The sequence below is a fragment of the Sceloporus undulatus genome, chromosome 2, assembly GCF_019175285.1.
Source record: "Sceloporus undulatus isolate JIND9_A2432 ecotype Alabama chromosome 2, SceUnd_v1.1, whole genome shotgun sequence".
NCBI classification, from domain to species: domain Eukaryota; kingdom Metazoa; phylum Chordata; class Lepidosauria; order Squamata; family Phrynosomatidae; genus Sceloporus; species Sceloporus undulatus.
The window spans coordinates 154,587,637-154,614,513 of NC_056523.1; the positions used below are offsets into that span (position 1 = coordinate 154,587,637).

General features: G+C 41.3%; 2 protein-coding genes across 8 annotated transcripts in view; both read right to left on the reverse strand.

The window, feature by feature from the left end:
* The window catches only part of MAP2K6 (mitogen-activated protein kinase kinase 6), a 1,063,669-nt gene that overhangs the window by 826,397 nt on the left and 210,395 nt on the right, over positions 1–26,877 (reverse strand). The gene's annotated exons all lie outside the window — the stretch shown is intronic.
* The window catches only part of ARSG (arylsulfatase G), a 152,949-nt gene that overhangs the window by 85,786 nt on the left and 40,286 nt on the right, over positions 1–26,877 (reverse strand). For 6 of the 7 annotated variants that reach the window (XM_042449705.1, XM_042449703.1, XM_042449701.1 and 3 more), the window contains exons 3-7: positions 25,821–26,173; positions 19,471–19,658; positions 17,931–17,978; positions 16,793–16,904; positions 14,457–14,594 (exon numbers count right to left, since the gene is read on the reverse strand). In XM_042449705.1, coding sequence (XP_042305639.1) covers positions 14,457–14,594; positions 16,793–16,904; positions 17,931–17,978; positions 19,471–19,658; positions 25,821–26,050 — 716 coding nt within the window. In that variant the 5' untranslated portion in view covers positions 26,051–26,173. The remainder of the gene's footprint in view (positions 1–14,456; positions 14,595–16,792; positions 16,905–17,930; positions 17,979–19,470; positions 19,659–25,820; positions 26,174–26,877) is intronic. The other variant, XM_042449704.1, reaches the window with a different exon arrangement.

Below are 26,877 nucleotides of genomic sequence, written 5' to 3' on the forward strand. Positions count from 1 at the left end.
TAGACATTATGTCATAGGACAAATACTTTAGCATGGCATTAAGATGGCAGCAGTTCTCAGAAACTGGTTCAACGCCACTCATTTCAGCACCAGTGTTAACCGCTCATAGTGCTGTTCCCTAGTAAGTTTATGGAGGAAGGAGTCTGCCACAGACAGGGCAGAGGCTCTGTTTACAGAAGTGAAGTACACCAGGATTTCATAAGTTCCTGGTAACATTTCTGAACTTAAATTGGAGGCACAATAATCCACTTTTGCACTCAAATGGCAGACCTTGGAAAATCACTTTTAAGAGGTTGCTCAGTTATGGATGCCTTCCACATACCATTATAACCAACATGAAAACATTCACCCTTACACACAAAACAAGAGGCAGAAGGCATATCCAGAGCAGTGGCCAGAGATGTAATGGCTGCCCTTCTTTAAAAGGCAGGTCATTTTGGCATACAGTATAATGGGCTCAATCATACTTGAAGCAGAATCACAGTAGAATTGGCCTGTCCACACAGAACAGAAGAATGTTGGATTGCAACTCCCACCAGCCCTACCACTACCTGTTCTGTCTGCAGCCCAACAACATCTGGAGGGCAAAAATTGTTCCACCCGGATATAAAATGCTAAACAAAAGCTTCCAGTATGCCAGTGAAGTATTGAATTAGTTTATTTCTCACAGCACACTAATGCTTATCTGAAGTCACCCCATCCTAGCACTACGTGGTGTGTTTTTTTTTTACTGAATGTTGTAGATGGATTCATTTATTATTATTATTATTATTATTATTATTAAACTTCTAAAGCGCTGTAATTATACACAGCGCTGTACAAAGTCGGTAAAATTAAAGAGAATATAAAAGCCTGGCCAAGGCGTACATTCTAAAATAATAACAATTAAAAGAGGAATAGATAAAATTACCATATAAAAAACAAAAAACAAATTAAAAACATCAAATATCAAACAAATCACATCACATCAAATATTGTCGGACAGCCAGATGACAATCACAAATTCCCTGAGAACGCTTCCCTAAACAATATGGTTTTCAGCTCAGCCTTAAAGCTGGTTAGGGAAGTGATGAGCCGTGCATGCAGAGGAAGAAGGTTCCAGGAATGAGGGGCAGCAAGAGAGAAGGGACGGATCTGGGATGGGGCAGAGGAGATCCTGGGTTCAGGATTCAGAATGACAGTATTTGTTCTTACGCAGAGAAGCCTAGAGCCTCTGTATATCAAGCAGGGCAGAGCATATTCTCTGCAAGGGAAAACTGCACAGTAGCTGTTCTAGTAGGACATACACAATGACTGAGTTAAACAATAGCAAAGAGGCAGACATTATATCAGGAACTGGATTCTTACTAACTTCCAGTGGAATATATATAAAGAAAATGACCTGGAGATCGGCATGTAGGCTTTAAAAAAAAAGCACACTCTGTAAAGAGGTATTTAGTGATGAAGAATCCATCCATAAAGGATTAAAACTGTGGCCCAGAAGAATTCCATCTGAGGACAAATAATTCATTCTAATACTTGGTGTTTAAATTTTTCGTTTTGTTTTTCCTTTTGGAAAAGACAATCCTATGTCATGGGAAAGTGATGCTGTACAGAACCGCCCTGGTCCTCACCCTCATGTTCGAAGAGACAAACACAGCTGGATTGAACAAGCAGGGTCACAGGGGCAGATCAGGACGTTTCCCTGGTTTCTGAGAAACAAATGAGGAGGCTCTATAAAGAGAATGAGACCACTCATCACCCATCGTCAAATGAAAAAATTAAAAAGATGGGTTATGGCTATATTAGTTGGTCAATAAATGCATCACTGCTTGGTGGATTTTTGTTTGAATTTACTAAATGGCCAACACAGCTACCCTGCATGTTTTCAGGAAACCCAATGAGCAGAGTTACAGAAAATGACATGAAATGACTTGGAGATGTGGGACTGGCTCAAGGCCCTTTTTTACAAGGATATTGCAGAGGAAGGAACTATGCTTTGACTCGTTGCACAAGAGACAAGCAGCAGTGGTACCCAGGAAAGCTGTATCTTGCCTGTCACTTCAGTGAAATGAAAGTGAATGAGATTAGGAACTAAACTGCAGGAGAGGAAATGGCCCCTGTCAGCTCTCTTTTGAGTCAGTCCCTCAGGCAAGGGTGGGGACTGGTGTTGTGGACCAGGCCTCAGACCACTGAGGCAATACTTAGCAACAAGGAAGAGAAGGTAAACAGAACAACCCTATGAAGTGTCAACAGAAAATCTGATTCTCTATTTATAACAGGAATGAGCAACTGCACTCCCAGGCCCCCTCCTCCCCATAGGCTGCAAATGCTAAAATCAAATGCAGTTGTTGAGCTGATTGCCACTTTGCATCCGAGAGAGATTTTTGTAAGTGTAGAAGCCAATAATACCTTCATTCCCTGTTATGTGCCATTTCTTCAGTCTGTGCTAAAAGATTAAAGAAGGGTTTGGCTTTGCAGAGGAGCAGACAGGTGGGAAATGATGGCAAAAGTTTAAAAGACAGGTGGCTGTCATAATTACATATTTGGATAACTCTGACATTCACCTATCATTTGCTCATTTGAATGGATTCAATAGAGGCATTATATATGCCTTGTCGCCATACACACCATGCAAAATCCTGGTGAAGACGCAATTAAAAATGCCCCCATGAGGATATTGCATGCTTTAATGAGGCTATGATTCTGAAATGTTGATCTGTTAGTCCCTTCAGGAGAAAGAGTTAATACTAGGTTTCTATTTGTTTAGTCTGCAATACATTATTCAGTTCAGTTTCAATTGCTTATAACCACAGGTTGTCACAATATAAAACAAAAAGATTGTACAAATATCAAACAACAGATATATGTTATGGGAAGGGTGTATTACACAGAATGTGCAGGTCTGTTGCTCACTCATTCCTGTTCACAATGGAAATGTCTTATGATTTTGTGGCAATGCTCCACAGATGTCATACAGGTGAGTAGTACCAAAGATCATTGTTATTCTTCCAAATGAACAGGTCCTGTATCACATTTACTAAAAACCTCTTAAGTACTCTATGTTCACAAGGATGAGTGGTGTTGGTAAAACAAACCATTGGCCTTTATTCATATCTAGGGCTGAATTTGCCTGCTGTTGGCATTTGACTTGAACATTTGTACTCTCCCTTTGCAGTTAGTTAATACACAATTATTACATAGTAGCCAAATTTGATTGGCATATTTATTGTTGCAATCTTGAAACTATTCTAATTAGCTGTTCTTATAGAGCTATAGAGCCAGTGTGCTAAAGATACCCCCCACCATCTTAACTAAGAACAGAAACAACAAAATGCAGGCATCTTACTAACATCTCTAATTTTTCTCCAGTTTGGTTTGTAACATCTTGCCTGATGAAGAAGCCAGTGGAGCTTTGAAAGCTTGCAACAAGTATATTGTGCATTTCAGTTGGCCAATAAAGGTATCACTGCTTGATGGATTGGGTTTTATGTTAGATTTTGGCTCTATGAAGAAACAGATGTTTAAAAACCTAGCAAATGTCACTGCTACAATCACTCTCTCGTCCAGGACTAGTAGCAAACAGTGACTTCTGTGAACCATGGATGGAAGAAGCCTTTGCTATGAGGCAAGAGGGTATCAGCTGAACATATAAATAAGTGGTGGGCAACAGGAGTGGGGCCAGTGGGCCTATTTTCTGCTTCTGAGACCCTTTGGGGATCTCATGGACTGCTAACACTGCCAAAACAAAAATAAACACATGCACGCACATACATAAACACAAATGCACAAAACCCTGATGTCCAAGAAACAAAATGATGTTTTCATGTTAAATTGGGTAGGGGGATGTTCCTTCAAACAACTTAAAAGGGGAACTGCCTCTTGTGGAAATCTCCAGGAGAGCCAAGTCATCTTCTTTTTTTCTGTCTTGGAAAAGGACAGTTGGAAGACTGGAACAACTGCTGTTGTTGCTATGTGCCTTTATGTCATTTCCAACTTGTGGCAACTCTGTCATGGGATTTTATTGGCAAGGTTTGTTGAAGGGGGGGGGGGGGGTGCCTTTGCCTTTCTCTGGGGTTGAGAGAGCATGATTTGCCCAAGGTCTCCCAGTAGGTTTCTATGGCTAAGCAGGAATTTGAACCCTGGTCTTCAGAATTGTCATCCAAGCAGAGTGCCTCAAAAATAGTCTGCGGGGACGGGGGAGACACATGAAGCCCTGGAGCTACATTTTGATAATGCCTGATATGAACATATGAAGCAGCATTCTATCACCATTATAACTCATTATTGACTCTTGGGTAGGTACCAGGATATTAAGAAAGGGACTTTTCCAACAGTGTCACCTTAGCCCTATAAAGTATGAGTTCTGCCAGGGAGTGCTGAATGGTTCCCATATTTGTGTTTGCTCCTGCTTTTATTAGTTAGGGATTTACTCCAACATCACGATGGTGCTGCATCTTGACAGAATTTCCTTCCCTTCCCCGCAGTAAACCTCTCACTTCCCTGAAAACTGGAGCCAGGAGATTTCCTAGAGTAGATTTGGGGGGAGACAGAGGGCTGCAGAGGAAAGGGGAGACTGAAGTTTTGGTCAATTAAAATGTATTAGAAAGATGGCTTTATGTAAAGAAGAGCCAGTGCAAGTTTGAGTGTTGCATTAAGACTTGAGATCAGGGTTCAAATCTTTGCTCAGCCATGGAAGCCCATTGGGTTACCTTGGGCAAGGCACACTTTCTCAGCCTCAGAAGAAGGCAAAGGCAAACCCACTCTGACCAAACATTGTCAAGCAAACACTATTATCAATAATAGAATCATAGAGTTGGAAGAGACCACAAGGGTCATTCAGGAAGATACAATGAAAGATGGCCACCCAGCCTCTGTTTAAAAAGGTTCTCCTTAAGGTCATCGTCAGTCGGAAATGACTTGAGGGCATGCCACAACCACAACAAATCATGTAAAGATTCATAATGAGTCCAGTAGATTGTAAGCCTGACGGCAGAGAACTGTCAAAATAATAATTTGAAAACCACTCTGGGAGGCTTTTAGACTGAAGACTGGTATACAAATTAGGTAGGTAGGTAGGTAAGTAGGTAGAGATGTACAAAAAGATTCAATGTTTGCTCTGAAATTTCGACTTTACTCACTTCCATCACTTACCAAGGCCAGTCTGTGTCATTCTGTAAGAGTGATGGCAAACTTGAAAAAGTGCTAGTCTAGACCACAAAGGTAAGAGGAAATAAACACAATCAAAAGCAAGAAAACTCAAGAAATCTGTTTTTTAAAAAACTTTTCTAACCTATTTGGAATTTAGCCACCATTACTTCCTTCTTATACTCTGCATTACCACTTGACAGCCAGGAAAATCTAATTCCGTCCCTCCTTCCTTGCTTCTCCCAGAACTTGGAATAAGCTGGGAAAAGAAATGAAGAGTGGGAAAAGCAAGGGAACTAGGAACAAAATTGGCAAGGAAGAGGGCTGAAGGAGGAGATGATGATGATGATTATTATTATTATTATTATTATTATTATTATTATTATTATTATTATTATTTATATAGAACTGTAGATTTGCACAGCGCTGTACATAAACAATAAATATATAAGAGAAAGCCTGCCTATGGCGTACAATCTAAGAGATAATAGGATAATACATATAAAATACATAGCAATACAGGAAATGGTTCAATAAAACAGGGAACAAAAGAACATCACATAGCAAATGATAATCATGCAATGCCTGGGAACGCTTCTCTGAACAGGATGGTCTTTAATTCTGTTTTGAAGCTGGTTAAAGAAGGGATGGCCCTTGCTTGCGGGGGAAGAAGGTTCCAGGAGTGAGGGGCAGAAAATTAAAAGGGGCAAATCTGAGATGGGGCAGAGGAAATCCTGGGCAGAGATAGCCGACCTTGACTACCAGAGCGGAGGGCCCAAGTGGGAAGGTGAGGAGAAATAAGGTCTGATAAGTAAGGAGGGGCCAACCCATGGAGGGCTTTAACGTAGACAGCAGGAGCTTATACTGAATACGGAAAGGGAGGGGGAGCCAGTGAAGGGATGCCAACACAGGAGAGATATGGTCACAGCGGTGGGCGGATGTGATAATGCGTGCAGCTGAATGCTGGACAGAGATTAAAGGACGGAGGTGAGAAAGAGGAAGCCCAGCCAGGAGGACGTTACAGTAATCAAGTCGTGAGACCACAAGGGCATGGACCAGGATCTTGGCAGTAGAGGCGGAGAGATATGGTCGGATTTTGGCAATGTTGTATAAAAAGAATCTACAAGCCCTGGCTGTGGGCTGTGAAATTCCATTTATACTATCCATAATGTCCATTTTATATATTTTTGTGTTGTATTAAATTATAAACACAGTCAAAAACATCAACATTGATACAAAGTATATGGATAAGCATATTTCATTTCCCCTACAAAGGAACAACTAGAATAAGTGTAGGTGATAATACTCTGCAAGGGGTGCCATGCACAGAAATGTCACTCAAAATCAGTTCCACACCACCACAATGAAACTAGAATAACTTTCGGTTTTATTTTGGATGGTTGGGGGGATTACCCCTATTTTCCATGCTTGGGTTTCTGGGAGAAGGCTTGTCCACGTACACGAAAGGATGGGGGACACGTTGGTGGCAGTAAAGATCACCCTGGGGCATCTTTAAGCAGCCCTTAAGGAAACCCAAACCCATGCCATGTGTAAACCAGCAGTCAAAATAAACTTGTATTCCATAGCAGATTGTTATACAAGAACATACATGTTGGTAGCTCCTTTTCCATTTTAAAAGACAACTTAACATGAACTATAAAACAAACTATGTATAGAGAAGAGTAATTTTGAGAATTCCAGATGGCTTTAGCATTCCCACACAAGAGAATCTCACTAAGGAGGAAAGCCATGCTGTCAAGAAGAGCAATGTTATTAAAAGGGGTGGGGGGGGAGTTTGTTATCGTCCAAGTTAGTTTATTTTTAAACAACCAGAGAACACATCCTGTTTTCTTGTTTACAGCTATATTTATCCACTCAAACAAGGCCTGCTCTTCCTTAGGGCCCTCCAAAGGAAGGGATGCCTACTAATGAGGAAGAACAAGATTACAAATGCGTGTGCGTTTGCGTAGTTGTGTGCACATATGCTCATGGAACTTAAACAAACATAGATTTGCCTCATGATTCCCAAGGCTATACACACCACCTTTCATGAAATATATCTATAAGAATCCCATTCACTGTCTCAAGTCTTCCGACTATCACTGTATACATAAAAAACAGCCATTTATACCCTTAATTTCCTTCCTTTTCCTATATCAACTACAAAACTTAGTAATTCTTAGTATTGCTCTCCATATCCTTAATTTGATGAACTACTGAGTCAGGCAAACTTTCAGCATGGTTGCAGATGTATTTATTTATTCATTTGGTGACTTACTTCTTAAAAGAAAATCCCCCATAGTGCTGCCAAACAGCCAAATCAAAGCATTCACTAACCGAACATCAGCTTTTAAAAAATTAAGTACTTCTTTTTGCACACAAAGAAATTCAATTTGTTTATTTATTCACTGGATATTAGATATAAGCATGGGTAAAGCATAAACCTTAATATAAGTTGAATTATTTTCAAAAACACTTTTTCTTGTAGCTCAGAATTATTAAATGCACATTCATGAGTAGCTACAGTAGTGAGCTCCTCTGCCCACTGAAAAATAGATGGTGAATGTTTAGCATTCCCATCTTGGAGTTGTTAGGAAGGATCAAATTAGGGGAATTTAATTAGCTCAAATTTACAAGAGGTGTGTCCTAACAACGCATGCAGAGGATCAGGTCCCTATGTGTATACCAGAGGTCATCTAGTCCAACCCCAAGGAACAGAGACTCCAATGCCAATGAGTTGCAATTAAAATATAAACATTTATTAAAGCCACACAACAAAAGGGATCACACATACACACACATACATTCAATGTTAAAGCAAGGGAGGGGGAGAGTTTGGGAATAAAGGAGAAAGGATAGAGGCACCGTTGAAATAATTACCTTAGGAGTCTTCTCCAAAGCAATGGATGTGAGTGATGGAGGATGGTGAGACACGGCCACGGAGAACGGGGAAAGCAAGCGGTGACCGCGGTGGCTAGGAGCTGAGTTCCAGTTCTTTAGCCTGTGCTGAGCTTTTTCCTCCTTCCAAAAGCTCACTATCTCCATTTTCTCCTCTCTCTCTCTTTCAACTACACTCAAAACTAACACTTGGGACCACCTCGCCCCTGTAGCCAATCTGTGGGACCAACCGCCCGTTGACTACGTCTATTTCTCGGCCTATGGGAACCAACCGCCTGCCGATACCTGACCTATGGGACCAACCACCCGTTAACTCGTGGGTCGGAGCCAGTACCTCCACCGCTCACTGTCACGACAAATACCAGGTCGCTACCATGGATAGCGCCACGTGTCAGATGCCGCTAGACCCAGGTTCAAGAATCAGGTTAGTTCCACTAACCTGTTCACTGGGAAGTTCAAGTGTGGCCGTCCTATCGGGTTGACCTCCCCTGATAGTAACCTTAGCAGACACTCTCCCTTTGGACCTCAGCTAGATCCTTGCCTTGAGTTTTCCAACAAATCTCTTCGGGAATCAACCACCCAGTATGTGGGACCACTGCCCTGCTGGAACCTATGGGAACCGATCGCCCGTCCAGCGTACCCTCCTTGCGTCTAGGATTTACAGCCTCTGGTGGGACATCTCCCTTCCTTTGCCTACCTCAGCACTAACAAGGGGTCTGTGTTACTGCACTGATGTGGGATGTGAAGGGGAAATTCGGGGAAGGAAGGCTGCCTCTTTTCTCCCAACCAAAGATAGTGGAAACAAGAAGGAAAAGTGGATCCCACCCACGATAGATGCCCTTATGGCCAAGCAGACAAGAAAACACACACACACGCCTATCTCATCTGAGTCTCTGGGGTGGATTTTGGTGACTGCTCCTATGTTCCGAGATCTAGTCCGTCCAGTTGCGCAGGCTGGAAAGTCTAGATTTCGGGAGACCAATACTGCCCAAGCTTTCTCCACCAAAATGTTAGGAAGGATCGAATTAGGGGAATTTAATTAGCTCAACTTTATGAGAGGCGTGTCCTAACAATGCATGCAGCTTATCGTGTCCCTATGTGTATACCAGAGGTCATCTAGTCCAACCCCAAGAAACAGAGACTCCAATGCCAATGAGTTGCAATTAAAATATAAACATTTATTAAAGCCACACAAGAAAAGGGATCACACACACACACACACACACACACACTCAATGCTAAAGCAAGGGAGGGGGAGAGTTTGGGAGTAAAGGAGAAAGGATAGAGGCACCGTTGAAATAATTACCTTAGGAGTCTTTTCCAAAGCGACGGATGTGAGTGATGGAGGATGGTGAGACATGGCCGTGGAGAACGACAAAAGTAAGCGGTGACCGTGGTGGCTAGGAGCTGAGTTCCAGTGGGCAAAGCTAACTTAGAGGCCCGAGAGAGACAGTGAGCATTGGCTTAGCTCAAGTGATTTCAGCGGAGTCCAAGGCTCGGAGAACTCAAGCCTGGAGCAGCAGCTCAGCAAGCAAGGTTTTGAGGTTTGGAACTTCAGCTCCACAAGCCCAATGAGGGCAGAAATCTCGGTCCTATTTATACTGCGAAACATATCCTCAGGCTATGGCTGCCTGGTGAACAAAGGTCTTGATGGCTATCTTTTGTCTAAGTCTAAAGTTACACAAAGGATTGGTCTGACACCTTTCAGGGGAGGACAAAAGCTTAGACAGCAGAGTTGTTTAATACAATCACTCGCTCATTAAGAGAGAGGCTACTTCTTTGTCCTCTTCTCTTTGGGGCTGTCTGCGAAACTTGTAGGGCAACTCCCAGAACTGGTTTCTTAAGGTTTAAATCTACCTTTTCCTATGACCAAGTCCAGCCAAGCTTGCTGGCTACGTGGTCAGCTCGCTGTTAGGGTAATGGCAGCTTGCGATGGGGTCAGTCAGGGATCATGATTTTTGATCGCTTGGCACCCAAAATTGATATAAAACCAAACTCGGTAACAGAGTATAGGTTTTAGCAACAGAAAAAGCAAGCAGGATCCATACTGAGCATCAGTTAAATTCACATGCTGACCATCAGTTAAATTCCAAAACTCGCGCATATTCAAGCCTCTTAGGCTTGAATTGGGAGTGTGCATGCAGGGCACACGCCATGGGCGCGCACCCCATTAGGGTCAATGGCGGTCACCCATCTGCAGATTTTCAAGTCCTTGGACTTGAAGGGGTGACTGTAATTTTAAAAACATATGTGATGATAAATGTCAATACCAAGTTGATAAATTATAACATGTCGAACCAAAACATGCCTACATCATATGAGACAGGGAAGTTTTGTCTGCATTACATCAGCAGCATTTAACTGAAGTAGGCAAAATCTTTCTAGGGAGGTATAATGTCCATTTTTTTTGCGGAACCAAATGTAGTTTTAATACTAAAGAAATTTTAGATATTGAAGCCTGGGGAGTTTTCCATTGGTTGATTTGTACAGGACAATTTAACTACATTCCACTGAATCTAAATTCACAAAATAACAACCAACAAAAGTGCTGAAATGGCTTTTGTCTAACAATCACAATGACTTGGACAAAACGAAGGGGAAATGTCAGTTGTGCTGTTAAGACAGAATCAGCAAAGTGCATTTCTGGGGCTGCATGTTCCCCCCAAGGCTTATTTTGCTGGTCTTCAAGACTTCCAGATTCCCTGGGCCCATTCTTCTGGACTACCGAAATGAGAAATTGCCCCTCCTGGAAATTTTTGGGAACATCAATTCCCCTTTTAATTAGTTTGTAGAGTATCCTTGCACAGTATACCAACTTTCCAAAATCATAAGTGGATTTCCAAGCTTTTCTGGGTTGTTTGCTTGGCATCCTGATGGCTCTGGGTCCCATTCCCAAAGGGTCTCACAGGCAAAAAAATAGGCCCCCACAACCACTGCAATTGCCCAGCACTGGTTCAGGGTCTACTGAAAGAAATCAGTTGTTTGAGACCAGATAAATGAAAACTACACATTTTTTACAGAATTATGGACAACACTGGCAGCTAATGAGGCTGCTAGAGAGGCTGATTGTTTAGGGGTGGAGGTGCTTTCAGAATGTCCTGTCCTATTTATTTATTCATTTATAAAGTCATGCTTTCTACTCCTTTTAATTCTATTGTTAGTTAATTTTTGTATGGTATAAATTTTATGGCTGTATCTGGGGATCATCCTGAGGTTCCTGAGCTGTATGTAAAAACTGAAGAAACCATTTCAGAGAACTGTATATTATTCCAGCTATAGCATTACAGATTCTTTGCAATATTTATGGGGAAATGGTTAGGTTTTGTACTTTTCATTTAGCCTCAAGAATGGGATTTGCTTCATTTCTCTTCAGCTATGAACTTTGATTACCTTCCATACCTTCATTAAAAGGAACATTACATGAAAGATTTAGGTCCAAAGCACGCAGCAGAAATAATCCAGTTTGAGACCATTTTAACTGCCCGGGCTCAATACTAGAGAATCCTGGGAATTGCAGTTTACTATCGCTCCAGAGCGCTCTGACAGAGAAGGCTAAATAGCTCACATAATTACAGTTCCCAGAATTCCCTAGCATTGAGCCAAGGCAATTAGAGTGGTCCCAAACCGGATTATTTCTGCACTGTGTTTTGGACCTTCATCAGTCTTGAAGATTTAATAAATAACTCCAGATTAGAGTACCTTTTTGTATTCTCCATTCCATCTGTCCCCTGCCCTCACCTAATGAGATCATGAAGAAGTTATCAACATATCTAATTTAAAAACACACAGATAGGCCTCAAAAACTCAGTGTTCACTACAAGCCTAGGAACAAAACAAGCCCAGGCAAAATTAAAATAAATATTAAATTATTAAACTACTTTAAGATAACAACATGCTTGAATGAACTGCTTCCTGGATTAACTTCACTGACTTGCGTCAGAGATTAACCGGATCAATCTGCTTCTGATATCCAATTAAAAAAGAAACCCTGCAATTAGTTAAAAGGGGGAGTTTTTTATTAACCCTACACTCAGTAGTGTGCACCTTGATCTCACATGGGTACAAATGGTTCAAAAATAACAGTACAAATCGTGCATACCATTTGCAATTTCTCAATGGTCATAGGCAGACATCCAGATGTTGATGCTGGTTAGATTCAGTTCTAGCACAGTGATTTAAAAAAAAAAATCATCTATGTGTGTTATATATACGCAGCCATTCCGGAGTGACTCCTGTCTTGTCCTTGACCTGTCCCTCATCATTATTTTGGAGCCTATTTCAAAACCTGTGATGTTATCTGCCATGCACATTACAATCCAAAGCTATAAAATGTAAGTGGAGAAATCTCTGTTACTGTGCATTCCCATCCTTCATCTAGAACAGGCGTATGAACTAATCATGCAGCTCTCAGTATAGTGTATCACTTGCCACTCACTGTCAATATAGGTTAAGGCTGATGGAACTTGGAGTCCAGTGATATCTGGCTATATGACTCCCAACTGTGAGCTACAGTGTATGGTCCACAAGTGACCAAAGATAAATTGAATATGCATTCATTATGATTATCACACTTTTTCCTGGTGCAGAAAGAGGATTATGGCTGCTTCTCTTTTCTTATGAAATTATTGCTATGCATTCATTTAAAATGATTCACTGTGGCTGTCTGATATAGAGATTTACCCCAGCAGCTCAATAAGCTAAAGAGCCACATGCTGCCTACAGTCGACAGAGGAAAACTTGACAGCAAGGTTACAATGCTGGCTCTTGAGAGATACTGTTCAGAGCTACTGATCTCCTTACACAAAATAGACATGGCTCTGTAATAGAGTGTGGCCCTGGGGCCATGTCACCCTCGGTAATGCTGAATTTATGGTCCCCAACACTTCACTCATACATCCTTTCCCAGACTGCCCTTTTTCTGGCAAAAAGGAGGAGCGTTAATTTCTTCTTCTTGAAGCCTCAAAGACAGGCAATTTACTTGTTTTTAACCTTACATAGGTTAGACATCCCTCCTGTGCTAACATCAAACAATAGCATTTTCCCATCAAAGCTATACGTAGATGTCTTGTCACTTTCAATTTTTTTTCATTCTTTAGTATTGTTGGCTGTCCATGCAGAAAACTGTCCCCTTGACCCACAGCAAGGCAAAACTACTCTTGGATTGCCATCTGTAACTAGTGGGGTGCACTTGGTTTAAGTCGCAAAAGTTGGACAGTCATTCACTTTTCACATAAGGGCAGCCTTTTTGGTAGGATACTGTTATAATATATGTGCACTACACATGCATGGCAAATTATTTGCCATAGTGCAACATATTTATTCTTTAGAGAGCTGTAGAAGCAGAGTTACACATACAGTAATCTTGCACATTGTGTTTATGAACAGTGCAGTACAGTTGAGCATTGTCTTTGTGAATTGTACACTGCACAACAGTAATCAGTCATTCACACACAACATTGTGCAACATTGGTATTCTGTAGGGGGTTGTGTAATGCTGGTGCAGTGTATCTCCACATGCAGATATCTACACTAGGCTCAGTGGATGTTGGACTGCAGCCTTAGTTTGTCAATTGCAGCTGTTTTTCCCCCTCTAGAAGCTTTATCAGAACCACAGAATTGCCCCCCAAAATTTAAACTCTTTATCAAAGTCAATTAACCTTATGATCCCATATTACATGAGCAGCACCCTGCACCTGCTAATATGTACAACACAATATGATGAAGTCAATATAAGAAGGGAATCCAACTATTACAGAGGGATGAGGAGTAACCTGACATGGGACTGCTGTTTTTAGAAGCAGCCTTACATTTCTAATAATGTACATAACCAGCCAATCCTAATTCCCTAACAACTGAGCTTGTACAGATACACATTTCTAGCAAACATATTTGGGGCATTCATTGATCACATTTGGATCCATACACTTAAAGGATATTATGTGTACATCCTAAAATATTTCAAGAATGCCTTACACATACTCTGAACCTTTTTTTAAAAAACAGCTTCAAAACATGCATTGATTAGTAACTTGACAGGACTTGCTTTAATCACAGTGCTTCCTATTTAATGGCAATAAGCCATTTTGCAGAAAGTGACTCTACAAAACCTTTGGCCACACAAGAAGAGAAGAAGGTTATGTTAGAATATCTCTCTGAATATCTCTCTGAAGGAGAAAAAGAAGAGAGACAAGAGTATATTGAGTCTGGTGCTTCCCTTGGTCTGACACTAACCCATGTAGGGCTTAACCATGCTTTATCCTTAGGTACGAAGTGGTCCAATGCACTTTTACTTAATAAAAGTAAAACCTTTCAATCTCCTTCCCACACCTATACAACAGAGAAGGGAGCACACAAGTTCAAAATTCGTGAGACTCATTTGTGTAAACCATAATTTAGTGTGACACCAAAAGAAGGCTACTGCCTACCTTTACCTTGCATGATCAATGAACTGAATTGCTTTCTCCGTATACTTTGCAGCCAGGCTGTTGAGGTTCACAGGCTGTTCAACAATTATGAGATTTTCAAAAAGTGGAAGTGCAATCTCAGGATAACAGTCTTTCTGCTGTTTGCTGGAGGGGAAATGATAAAATATCCTTTAAAGAATTATATAGTTGGAAGAGTTAATTTTGAATTTTGATCCTGGGGTATTAGCTACTACTCCTAATTTGGTGTCATATGCAAATTTGATAAGCATGCCCTCTACTTTTCATCCAAGTCATTGATAAAGATGTTGAATAGCACTGGGCCAGGACAGAACCCTGTGGGACCCCATTAGTAACTTCTCTCTAGGATGAACAGGAGCTATTACTTGAGCACCCTTTGGGTTCAGCCAGTCAACCACCTGTTACATTGCCTAGCCCACATTTGACTAGCTTGTTAGAAAGAATATCATGGGGGACCTTGTCAAAGGCCTTAGTGAAATCAAGATATGCTATATCTACAGCATTCCCTTCATCTACCAAGTTGTAATTTTATCAAAAAAGGAGATCAGATTAGTCTGGCATGACTTGTTTCTCAGAAACCCATGTCAATGATTTGTGATTATGGCATTGTCTTCTAAATACTCACAGACTCTGTTTAATGAGTTGCTCTAGAATCTTTCCTGGTGCTGATGTCAGACTAACTGGGTGACAACTATTGGGTCATGAAAATGCATTGGGAGATTAAAATTTACAGTGCTATATAAATAAAGTTTAATAACAACAACAACAACAACAACAATAAAACAGAATATATCTTGAAAAATCAATCAGGTTTTTCTTTCACTGGTATATACACAAGGAAGTTAAGTTTATACAAAAAAGGAAGAAGTTGTTTATCAAATTATGAACAGTGTGCAAAGTGTATAATATACTCATGCACACAACTAGAAATCAGGATCATCAGTGAAGGTCAATTGTGATAGAGCCTGGACAGACAAAAGAAAGTCGTTCACCCAACAAGAAGGTTGTATTCACTATCATAAGGTATTACAACAGTCAGTACCTTAAATTATTCTAACACAGGGATGGGAATTATGTGGCCTCCACCATTCCTCACCATTAGGGCGACCATCGGGCAAGCAAGGTCCTGCAGCACACAGCTCAGTTGGGTACCTCTCTTTCCAACCTGTAATCTCCCCCTAGTGACTGAGCTAGGAAAGAGTGGGGAGGATGGCCAGAAAAGGAGTTCATTTCATCCTATAATGCTTCCTGGACCATTCTGGGGAGCTCTGCAGGCCGTATTAGAACTAGACTAGAGGTTCCCCATCTCTTCTATATGCTGTTAATGAATACTGTCTCAAATATGGATTCTTATGTAGAAAAACAGCACCACACACACATCAGTAGGCTTCAGGAAACTCATGAAGAAATGAAACCCAGGTCTTAGGGGTGGGGTTCTCTGTATGGTGGTAATGTTCATTTGGGACTTTTCTGCTCTCTCTGGGGTGTAGAGACTCACTACAGATTTCTGCCATGATGGCACCACTGGTAGAGAGATCTTTGGGAGGCATTAGGGGTCAAACAAATAAATTTTAAAAAACCAAATACCCAATAAGAAGGAAACATCTTGGTGACAACAGACAACTGTAATTTGTTTGGAAAGGTGAGAGAAAAGCAGGCTGCTAATGGAGTTTTCTGGAAGAAGATGTGGGTGGCTTAAACACTGAAACAGGAGCACGCCACTTGCTGGAGGCCCCCACTTGTACCTCTAGTTCTCTAATGCTGAGACCCAATAGCTGTCCATCTCGGTCTAATATGGAGTTTCACAGATAAATGTGGTTCCAACTGTTGAAAATACAGTTATCAGATCAGACATACTCCTGCCTCGATGCAAAAAGGTGTTCTATACATTCTTATGAAAAGAGAAGAAAATAAGGTTTTGTGGAAATGGGTGAGGGAAGGTAGATACATTAGGAAACTGTGACTTGCTATTACTATGTCATTACTAGGAATCATGGTTCCTTACATATGTGACAGCTCTGATGAACAAATAGAACAATACTGCCCAAAGAGCTTCTGTATTGTTTTCAGTGAAAGGAACATCTCTCTGTGCACAAAGGGGATACAACCAGTGAGCCACACTCTAAACTGAAAAGTTCACTTCCTCCAGAGTGGGAGAAGCTTCTTGGAGAAGAATATCCACAGCCCTGGATTGGGAGCAGTGAATTCATGGTAGAGGCAAGAGGTTTTCTAGAACATTAGTTCACTAAAGAGAAATATCCTTGAGCTTCAGGATATTAGAAGTCTGTCTTCAAGGAAAGAAGCGTGTATCAGGAAAGCCTTACCTTCCTCTTGTAGAGTGCCATGGGCAAGCTGGACAAGGAGGTAAGTTATAGCCTGGGGTGTCAGTGCAGCCCATATCATGGCTATAGGGTATCCCGAAGTAATAATCGAAGCCTAGAATTAGAACCAAAGAATTAGGAATTCCACAGCCACTATTAAAGTATTTAGAAAACATTTTTGGTTGTCTTACATTTATATATTTATACACATGTATCCCATTTTTGACCAGTTATTACCAGGGATTCAGTCTGCTTAAAGGCAAGTCATGGGAGGCTTACATTGTTCCTGAAGGCTTACATTATTTATGTGAAATAAGGTTTATTCAGACAAAAATATATAGGTTGAGCCTAAGATGAGAGCTCACTGCACTAATGCTCCAGTATATTCATGTTCCCCAATCTAATATCCTTTGGTGCCACAGGACTTTCTTGTAGACAGGAATATCAGCTCTTTCTTCAATCTCAGTTCCAACAGAGAAGATTTTCACACAGCATCGTTATATCGTTCCTTTATCATCCCAAAGTGTAGTGGAATCGTCTTAACAGATAGATGATTCCAAAAGATTTTCACATGAGGCTGTTAGTGTTCTTAAATCGTTGCTAAATTGTTCTTAAATCATTGCTGTGTCCAGTGTGTGAATGAAACTGTTTTGATATCGTTTTGTAATTATTTATTGCTGAATTCTTATATATCAACATTTTAAGAAGACTAACAGCCTCATGTGAAAACCTTTTGGAATCGTCTATCTGTTAAGACGATTCCACTACACTTTGGGACGATAAAGGAATGATATAACGATGCTGTGTGAAAATCTTAGAGACTGGCTGTCAGAAGCACAAAGATTGGTTTGCTTCTATTGTCCTCACCTCAGACACACTTTTTTAACATTTGTCTTATGGTGGAAAGAAAGAAGGGCAGCTCATATCCAACTATCATGTATGCCTTTTTGGCCCATCCCAACTACCACTGGAACACATTAGCAGAAGGTTATTGGACACTAGCTACCTGCTCTCGGGTCTTAAAAGAGCTTCTACTTTCAGTCTCAAGAGGAACAGTTCAGACCCCTGGGAGAGGAGGGCTTACATCCACACCACGTTTTTTTTGTATTCCAACACAGGAAAAGCAGGATGGGATCCTTACCACGGAAGTTTGGATGATAAGGGCCATTATGTCCCAAGTGCCATTTGCCTGCAACAGAGGAATTGGAGATACTGTCAAAAAAGCAATACTAGCATATACAATACTGGTTACTAAAGAAAATAATTCTTATGTGAAGTTGGAGGCTTTCATGACGGGCATCCATAGTTTTTTGTGGGTTTTTTGGGCTATGTGGCCATTTTCTTATACAACATGGCCACATAGCCCAAAAACCCACAGAAAACTAAAAAAATTCTTGTTATTGTAGCCAAGTGGGACGATAACCAATGGGACTAGGAAAAGGGCTGTAACTTTACATCTCTCTATTCTGATCCTTTCCAACAAAATAAAATAGTCTTTAAGTTCTTAACTGGCTTTAGTGAATGCCAAAGTCTTAAAATGTAGAAAGTAACTATACTTGGCACATTCTAACAGCTGTTAAAAGTCAAACTTTCTCTTTTGGGCCTTGTGATAACATCACTCAAGAGCATGACCAACTGGAGAGGGAAGGACCCAGGCAGGAAACATCCAGACATCATTGCTTCATGGCTTGTTAAAGAAGCAAAGGAGAAGCTTCTGCACTGTCCAAGGAAAATGCACAATTATGCCTCCCTTTTGTTACAGTCTCTCTGAAGCAAAGTGCACATTCCTCTCCCATCACTGATGCATGACTAACAAGACACACTACAGTAGCTGTGCAGAAGCTCCCAAATAATCTCACATGCTTGTAACAAGAGTGTCTGGAATCAACAGGCCAACATTCTGTTCCATGTCTGTAGCAAAAGATTCTCATTGGGAGGTTGCAGGCACATTTGGAATTTTGCATACAAATACTCTGGGCATCATCACAAATTAGAAGCTGTGGAGGGCAGCAGACAATCACAAAACTGGTGGAAGCACCACCTTTCTCTGTGATTACCTATGTGTCACAGAGTTCCCTCTTTCTTTCTTCCTCTTTTGTTTTCCTCAACCTCTCAGTCTCTTCTTAATTATCTCTCTTTACTCTGCCTCCCCCTCTGGCAGGGTAGCCTGCCTCCATTCAAATAAATGGAAAAACCATTCCATTCACTTGAACAGGAAGAAAAAAAATGCTCAGCCTGCCAAAACTGAAAAGAAGTGGAAGAAAAGTCCACTCTCTGTCAGGGATATAATTGCCTCAAGGATTTGGGGTGGAGGGATTACATGTCTTTCCCCTCCAGCCATTTCTTGGCAGAATGGGTTCCCCCTCCACCCACAACCCACCTCACGTAAATGGGAAAATGTCAAGGGCAGCCCCACATAAAATATATTATAGAATGCAACTGTGGGTTTACCAGTGTGGACCACCATGGGCAAACTAATACTGTCCAGGTCTGTTGACAATGTGTGGACCAGCCAAAGCTAGCAAAAGGCCTTCTGTACCTCTGATGCCAATTGGGTCTCTAGTGGCAAAGTGGAATCTTGGAGCACCCTCAAGCTTCCCTTCAGCACTCTAATTGAATGGACATAGAAACAACTAAAAATAGAACCAGATTAGCTTTCTGACAGCCCTAGGTTTAATCACCTATTATGGCAGTGAGGTAGCCAGCTTCCTTCATAACTTCTGCTAAAGTTGTCTCATTCAATGGAAGGCCACCCACTGATGTCACAGCAAAATTGTGGGTCACTCCATTGCGAAGGCCAAGGCGTCCTGTAAGCAGAGAGGCTCGTGATGGGGAGCAGGTGGATGCTGCTGAGTGAAAATCTGCAAATCTAGAGGAGGCCGAGAGAGAGAGAGAGAGAGAGAGAGAGAGAGAGAGAGACTTTCTGTGTATTACTGCTTTACTGAGTACTCTTCCCATGAAATGATTAACCCTAATCAAGTCAAACTAACTTCAAATAATCATAACATGTACGCTTAAGGATATCACAAGCTTATTCTCTTATTTTTAATTCCTCTTTATAAACCCATTTGAGTTCTTAGATCAACTCATCTCATTAGTGTTAGCACTTTTCTCTGGTAGAAGCCAACACTCAGACCCACACTCCCTTTCCTTCCGCCCAGTCTGTGTTCCAGGCTAGGTACTCAATGGTGCAACTGAAATAAATGTTCCAGATCTTGAAGTGGCTAAGGGTCTCATGCCGCTGTTGGTACAGATATGTGTACATATAGGCATAATGAAGCACACATGCCTCTTGTACTGTGATGCTGTGAAGACAGAAATATTTGTGCTGTAGGTCAACCCTTCCCCCAAAGTTGGTGGCATCCCTGACCACCCTGACCTCACATCGCAACTTCTGAGTGAGTACTTTGGTGTTCCTCTGTTAATGAGATTAATTTGAATCAGTTTCAGTCTTTGAGTACTGATGACGTAGGCAAGCTGCTTGTTAAGGTCAAAAAGACCACCTGCCCTCTTGACCCCTGCCCTTCATGACTGGCGATCCAGGGAGGGGAGGCAACTATGAGTTTGTCAAGATCTATAATTAATGCCTCCCTCAGGGAAGGCAGTTTTCCAGCCAGTTTAAAACTGGCTGTGGTTAAACCTATTCTTAAAAAGCCATTCCTTGATCCCCTGGAGAAATCTAACTACCATCCGGTATCTCTTCTTCCTTTTTTGAGCAAGGTGATTGAGAGGGCAGTTGCCAACCAACTCCAAGCAGTCTTGGATGACACCGATTATCTTGATCCATTTCAAACTGGCTTCAGGTTGGGATACGGAGTCAAGACCGCCATGGTCACCTTGGTCGATGATCTCCTTCTGTGTATCGACAGGGGAAGTGTGGCCCTGTTGGTGCTCTTGGACCTCTCGGCGGCCTTTGATACCATCGACCATGGTATCCTTCTGGAACGCCTGAGAGGGTTAGGAATTGGGAGCACTGCTTTGCTGTGGTTCAGGTCCTATCTCTTGGGTAGGTTCCAGATGGTGTCACTTCGAGACAGTTGTTCGGTCAAGAGGGAGCTCAAATCGGGTGTCCCTCAAGGCGCAATACTGTCTCCAATGCTATTCAACATTTACATGAAGCCACTGGGTGAGATCATCCGGAGACATGGGGCAGGGTGTTATCAGTACGCTGATGACACCCAAATTTGCTTCTCCATTCTCGGACTGCTTCGGTGACCAAGGATGGAATCTCCCCTCTGAATGACTGTCTGAGGTCAGTAATGGATTGGATGAGGGAAAATAGACTTAAATTGAATCCAAATGAAACTGAGATACTCGCTATAGGCAATCCTAATACAGTCGGCCCTTCTTATACACGGATTTTTTATATACGGATTTAAGCATACACGGTTGGAAAATGTTCCAAAAAAGTATAAATTTACCTTGATTTTCCATTTTTAATAAGGGACACCATTTTGCTATGTCATTATATGTAATGGGACTTGAGCATACACAGATTTTGTTATACACGGGGGATCTTGGAACCAAACACCAGCGTATAACAAGGGTCCACTGTACGGGAATGGTGATAAGCTCTCCAGTTCTGGACGGGGTCACACTTCCCCTAAAGGACTGTGTTCGTAGCTTGGGGGTACTCCTGGACTCGTCACTTCAGCTGTCATCTCAGGTGGATGTGACGCCCAGGAGTGCCTTTTATCAGCATCAGCTGATACGCCAGCTACGACCCTTCCTGGAACAGGAAAACCTAGAAATGGCTGTACATTCACTGGTAACCTCTCATCTCGATTTCTGTAATGCGCTCTACATGGGCCAACCCTTATGCCTCGTTAGGAAGCTGCAACTGGTCCAAAATATGGCAGCCAGATTGGTTACAGGGAATTTGAAATTTGATCCTATTACACCTATCTTAAAATCCCTATACTGGCTGCCTATTAGCTTCCGGGCACAGTATAACGTGTTGGTCATTACCTATAAAGCCTTGCATGGCTTGGGTCCAGCTTACCCGAGGGAACGCCTCCTCTCATACAATCCTTCCCGCACTCTCAGGTCCTCTGGGAAGAATCTCTTGCAGTCCAAGAAAACCAGACTGGTATCAACTTCCCAGAGAACGTTTTCTGTTGCCGCTCCAAAAGTCTGGAATGACCTGCTGGAGGAGATCCGCCATATAACAACTTTGGAGGCCTTTAAAAAGGCAATAAAAACAGATCTCCTCTGGCAGCCCTTTCCAAACTGACCCTTCGGAATGTTTACTCTTCAGTTGGGAATTATTGTTTTTATTGCTATTTTAAGGTGGGAGGGAGATAGGGAATTGGATTTTAAATGTTTTGCCATGTTTTTCCTTGTGGTTTGTTGTGATCTATTTTTATTGTTCTTATGTTTGTTGTTACCCGCCTCGATCCAATATAGGGAGAGGCGGGATACAAATAATAATAATAATAATTATTATTATTATTATTCCTGCCTCTGAGATTCTGGTCTTGGTCATGCCAGCTGTGACACAGGCAAAGGGCACATGCTCAGAGCCACCTTGTGTCTGAAAGGGACTGGCTCTGGCCCCAGGGTGAGCTACACTTGACCTGGCAGCACAAAGCTAGAACCCCAACAGAAGAACTCACACAGCTGGAAGGGGTGTGTGTTTTTGGAAGGTGCCTTAAGCACCTAAATCTGTCCATCATCTGCTCCTTGCCAAGACATCCCCAAACAGGCATCCTCTGGGGTCAGCATTGCCCAGAACTTAGAAGTAACATGTTACAAGGAACAACATTAACATATTTTTAATGGTGTAATGAGGGCATAATGATGAACTTTTTATAAAAAAAAGTAACAACTGGTTAATAACATTGTTTTGTTTTCTAATTACCTTTTCTCGTTTCTTTGGTGGGAGACTAAAATGACTTGAGGGGCAATCTGAAGGGACCCCCCCCCCCCAATTTAGGTTATTTCCTCTAATTTTAAAATGGACTTTGTTGTGTTTTTTAAAGTAACTCCCCTCCCCCCCAAAAAAGGCCCAAACCAATGGCAAAATAATGAGTAAAAAACAACAATAACAACATTGGGGCAGTATATTATTGGGGGTGGGGATGTGCAACAAGTTACTTAACCAAATGGCTTTTTAAAGCTTTTTGAAGCACTTGCTATGCTCCACTTTGTGGATGACCTAGAAATGGATATTATTATTAACCTCTATTTATAAAGCGCTGTAAATTTACACAGCGCTGTACATACAATCTTTTAGTTAGACGGTTCCCTGCCCTCAGGCTTACAATCTGGAAAGGGCCAAGCAATTGCAATATATACACACATCATTTTCTTGCCTTTGGAATTACTGAAACAAAGGCTGCACAGCACACTTACTAGATTAGTATCCGGAGAAAAGGGTGGGATATTAGGGTCATTCAACATGTTATCACTTATGCTGCTCCCTCCCTTCATAAGAGGAGAGGCTTTATCAAATTTCCAAACTGTATGACATTTCCAGCCATCTGGAGTTATCTAATATCTCCCTGAAAAAGCCCATTCCCTAATCAGGTTGGCTCAAAAGGAGTTTGATTTGCTCTGGGAGCTTCACACTTGTCATTATATATTTTGAGATATGCAGTGTCCAAAAGAAGCATATAAGTCATGTGGGCTTATGAATGGAGATGTGGCTATTAATATAACTAAATGGTAATTAACTCCAAGAAAAACCTTGAAGAATCTGACAGCATTAGAAGCCTGCACAGTCTACATGGGCTGAAGCACTGCTCAAATGTTCTTTGAGAGACAAGCCTCACGTAGTCAGGTGAACCTTTTGCACTGTGATCTTATTCAGCTTCAAGGTGAATTATCAGCCAATCTGAGATTTAAAATTCAGATAACAACAGGGTGAAGATTTTCTCAAGGGATGAAGCAAAAGTATACAAAGAACATGTAGGGGAAATTGCCACATTCACCACCTCTTGGAAAGCCATCCTCTCTGAGCCTTCTTTCTGCAGTATCTAGAGAACAGTGACTACTGATCCTTAAGAGGCTTCTGATGACTAAATCCAATTATTAGTCTCGGCTAGAGCGGAACTACTGGATCAGCAGGAACTTATAAGGACAATCAATTACCTTGTTCACAATCATAAATCAGTCCTAACAGAGACAAAAGCAGAACATACCAGAAAATCAAAATAAAAAATTACTCCCAAGTACAAGAATCACTGTATATATACATAAATGGTAGTTCAGCAATCAGCTTCTAAATCAATACCAAAAAGCATTCACTATGATTACGATGATGGGATTTGGTCAACTTGCTCATAGGAAAACATAAGTAAACATAGGTAAGGTAAACATATTTTAAAAAATTTCTGCAATATTTGGGAAGTTAAGACAATATCTGTGTAAATTCCATTTATGCAATGAATCTACTCTAATTAAGTCTAAATTAGATGTAGTGCTTAGAAGAACCATTTAAATCACCTTGCATATTCTAAACTGATATATAAATACCAAGTAGATAGGGAAGCAACTCTCCAAAATGAACCATTCATTCTTGATTGTGCTCTACTGAACTCCTACAAAATGAGCTACCACCAGTTTTGGGCCACATTAAGGGAAGGTGTACAATCATCAGCAGACAGAATGCTGATCAACTAAACTAATACTTTTAATCACCTGCTCCCTAGGGTTTGTGTACGTGCCATAATCGCATGAACTCACTGTGTTCAAGATGGGACAAAATGGGATAAAAATGTGCACTGTAAGAAAACAGAAGTCCCAATTATTGCTGCTATCTCAACTCCTTGACTTATAGTTTGCCCAGACAGGTTTTACAATCCATTACTGACGTAGTTTGGAGAGCTATAAACTCTCTGGACATTAACAAGCACTGTCCATACTAAAAACACAACCATTAATTAATACTGAGAATTGCTGTATTAAAATATTTCACAGCTCTTGTGATTATAGAGAAAACTTTAACAACATGATTAGGAACACCTGTGACAAAAAATGGCTTTTTCTTGCTGTTGTTTTAAGAACATCAAACAAAATGGCTCTTAACACTGATTTAAATTAAACAGGAAAGATGCATTTGATTAAACTGATGAAGTTTTGTATTTTAAATGCTAATACAGTTTGGAAGTCATCCTCAACAGATGGACTGAAAAACTGTAGTGCAGATCTGTTTCTAAGTGACCTTAGAAACAGAGAGAATATAACAGAGGAACATCAGAGATTATGGCCTTTTTTTCCTGCTTGAGCCGCACTCATTAGCTGAGCCTTTCAAACTGGCTCTTTACATGTTCTTAAGCATTTTGATGAGGCCAGCTATAAAAGTTGTGTGTGTCTATAGGACATGTACAGTTTGCACATTTGTGTATCTTAAGCAAACAAATTCCCATGCTCACAATATCCTGAGAAACATCTTGCAGAAATACCTCAGAAGCTACAAGATGCCCATTCATGACAGAATGCTCCTAAATTGCATTGTTCTGTTTTAATCTGGATTCAGTGAATTTTTCATCACTGCAGCTGGATTACAGAGGAATTTCCTTTCCTTTCTGAGATCTGTTTTCATTACAAATCAACAAGAATGAATACAAGTTTTTTAGGAGTCCTGGTACTTCCTTAGAGACAGGTTCCCAGAAGACGGTGCTGGTAACTTGTTCTTCCTTCCCACTAGAGTTGACTTATGAAGCTTAGGATCAGTGATGCACCTTTTTAGCAGACTATTCACTTAGCTGCAACTACGGGGACAGAGGTGGGACAGTACAACCTACTCCAATGGCTAACAAGAAATGTCATGGGAACTGTCAACTCTTCCTAGGCTGTTTTTCTTGGTGGTCATTCTACAACTAGGTCATTACACAACTGGAAAACTTTGGAACATAAATTATCTTATTTTCCTTTCCATACCTTTTCAGTATGTGTTGAGTCTTTCAAGGTGTCATTTTAAGAGTAGAATCTGTACCATATTTTTAAAGCTTAGCACAGTGCCTAGAAAAAGGGAAGCATTTTACAAATAACAACAACCGCAGATGCAAGACAGTAGCTTAAAGCTTACCTCATTCCTTCCGATGCCATCTTATCTAGGTTAGGAGTGTCTTTTCTGAGACCCCAGTTGGCCCCAAGATCTCCCCATCCAATATCATCAGCTAAAATTATTATGAAATTGGGTTTCTTGTAATCTGATGCTTTTCCTGTCAAAAAGAGCCCTCGATGATGACAGTGGAAAAGCCCAATGAAACAAACAGCCAACACCAACATTAGTCCTTTAGGCAGCAGAATATCCATGGTAGCCACAAAGCAATACTAGGAAACATCTCAAGAACGTTTCACATTACAAAATTTCCTTTTGTATTGCTTTCTTCAGAAGCAGTACAAATATTTCATGTCTTCTGCAGCATCCTCATTATTCTGCAGGAAACAAGATCAGAAACAGAAATTTAAAAAAGCGAAAAGCAGTAGAAATAGGTAGGACATATTTTTATTCAATGTCATATTTTGTCTATCTGAGTCTCCATATCAGCTCAAGGAGTTGGGAGACTTCTACAGAGGTACCTCCACTGTAGATGAAAAACTGCTGGAACCCACCACAATTTTTCTGAATTTCCCAGGAATTCTGTCCTCCTGGTCAAGAAGACATAGGTGGGGTACAGACCGCCAGAAAGAGGCGGCCGGCGGCCACCTCTCTTTTCCGCGTAACCACGCCACAGCATCCAAATTGTGTGGCACAGCTACGCAGAAATAAAAGGACCTCTAAAAAGCAGCTCCTTTTAGCACTGCCACAAACTGCCTGCGGCTGTGTGAGGACATCACTGCCACGCACGCCCGTCTGGAAGGTGCGCAGCAGTGACGTCACAGCTGTGCGCGCTGTGTATACGTGTGGGGCATCTGGAAACAGCGCCCTGAGGTAACCCTAGCACATCACCATAGAATCCCAAATCTACTTTTAGCAACCTTATTTCAGTCATAAGTCTTAAGAAAATCATTTTTAAGCTCCACCCAGGTCAAGAGATTTACAGCAGCATGGTAGATGTGAGTTCTGTGAACCGAAGTCCAAAAGTAATTTTCCCAGGCTCTACAGTATGTTTAATTGGAGTAAATGTATTTAGGATAGC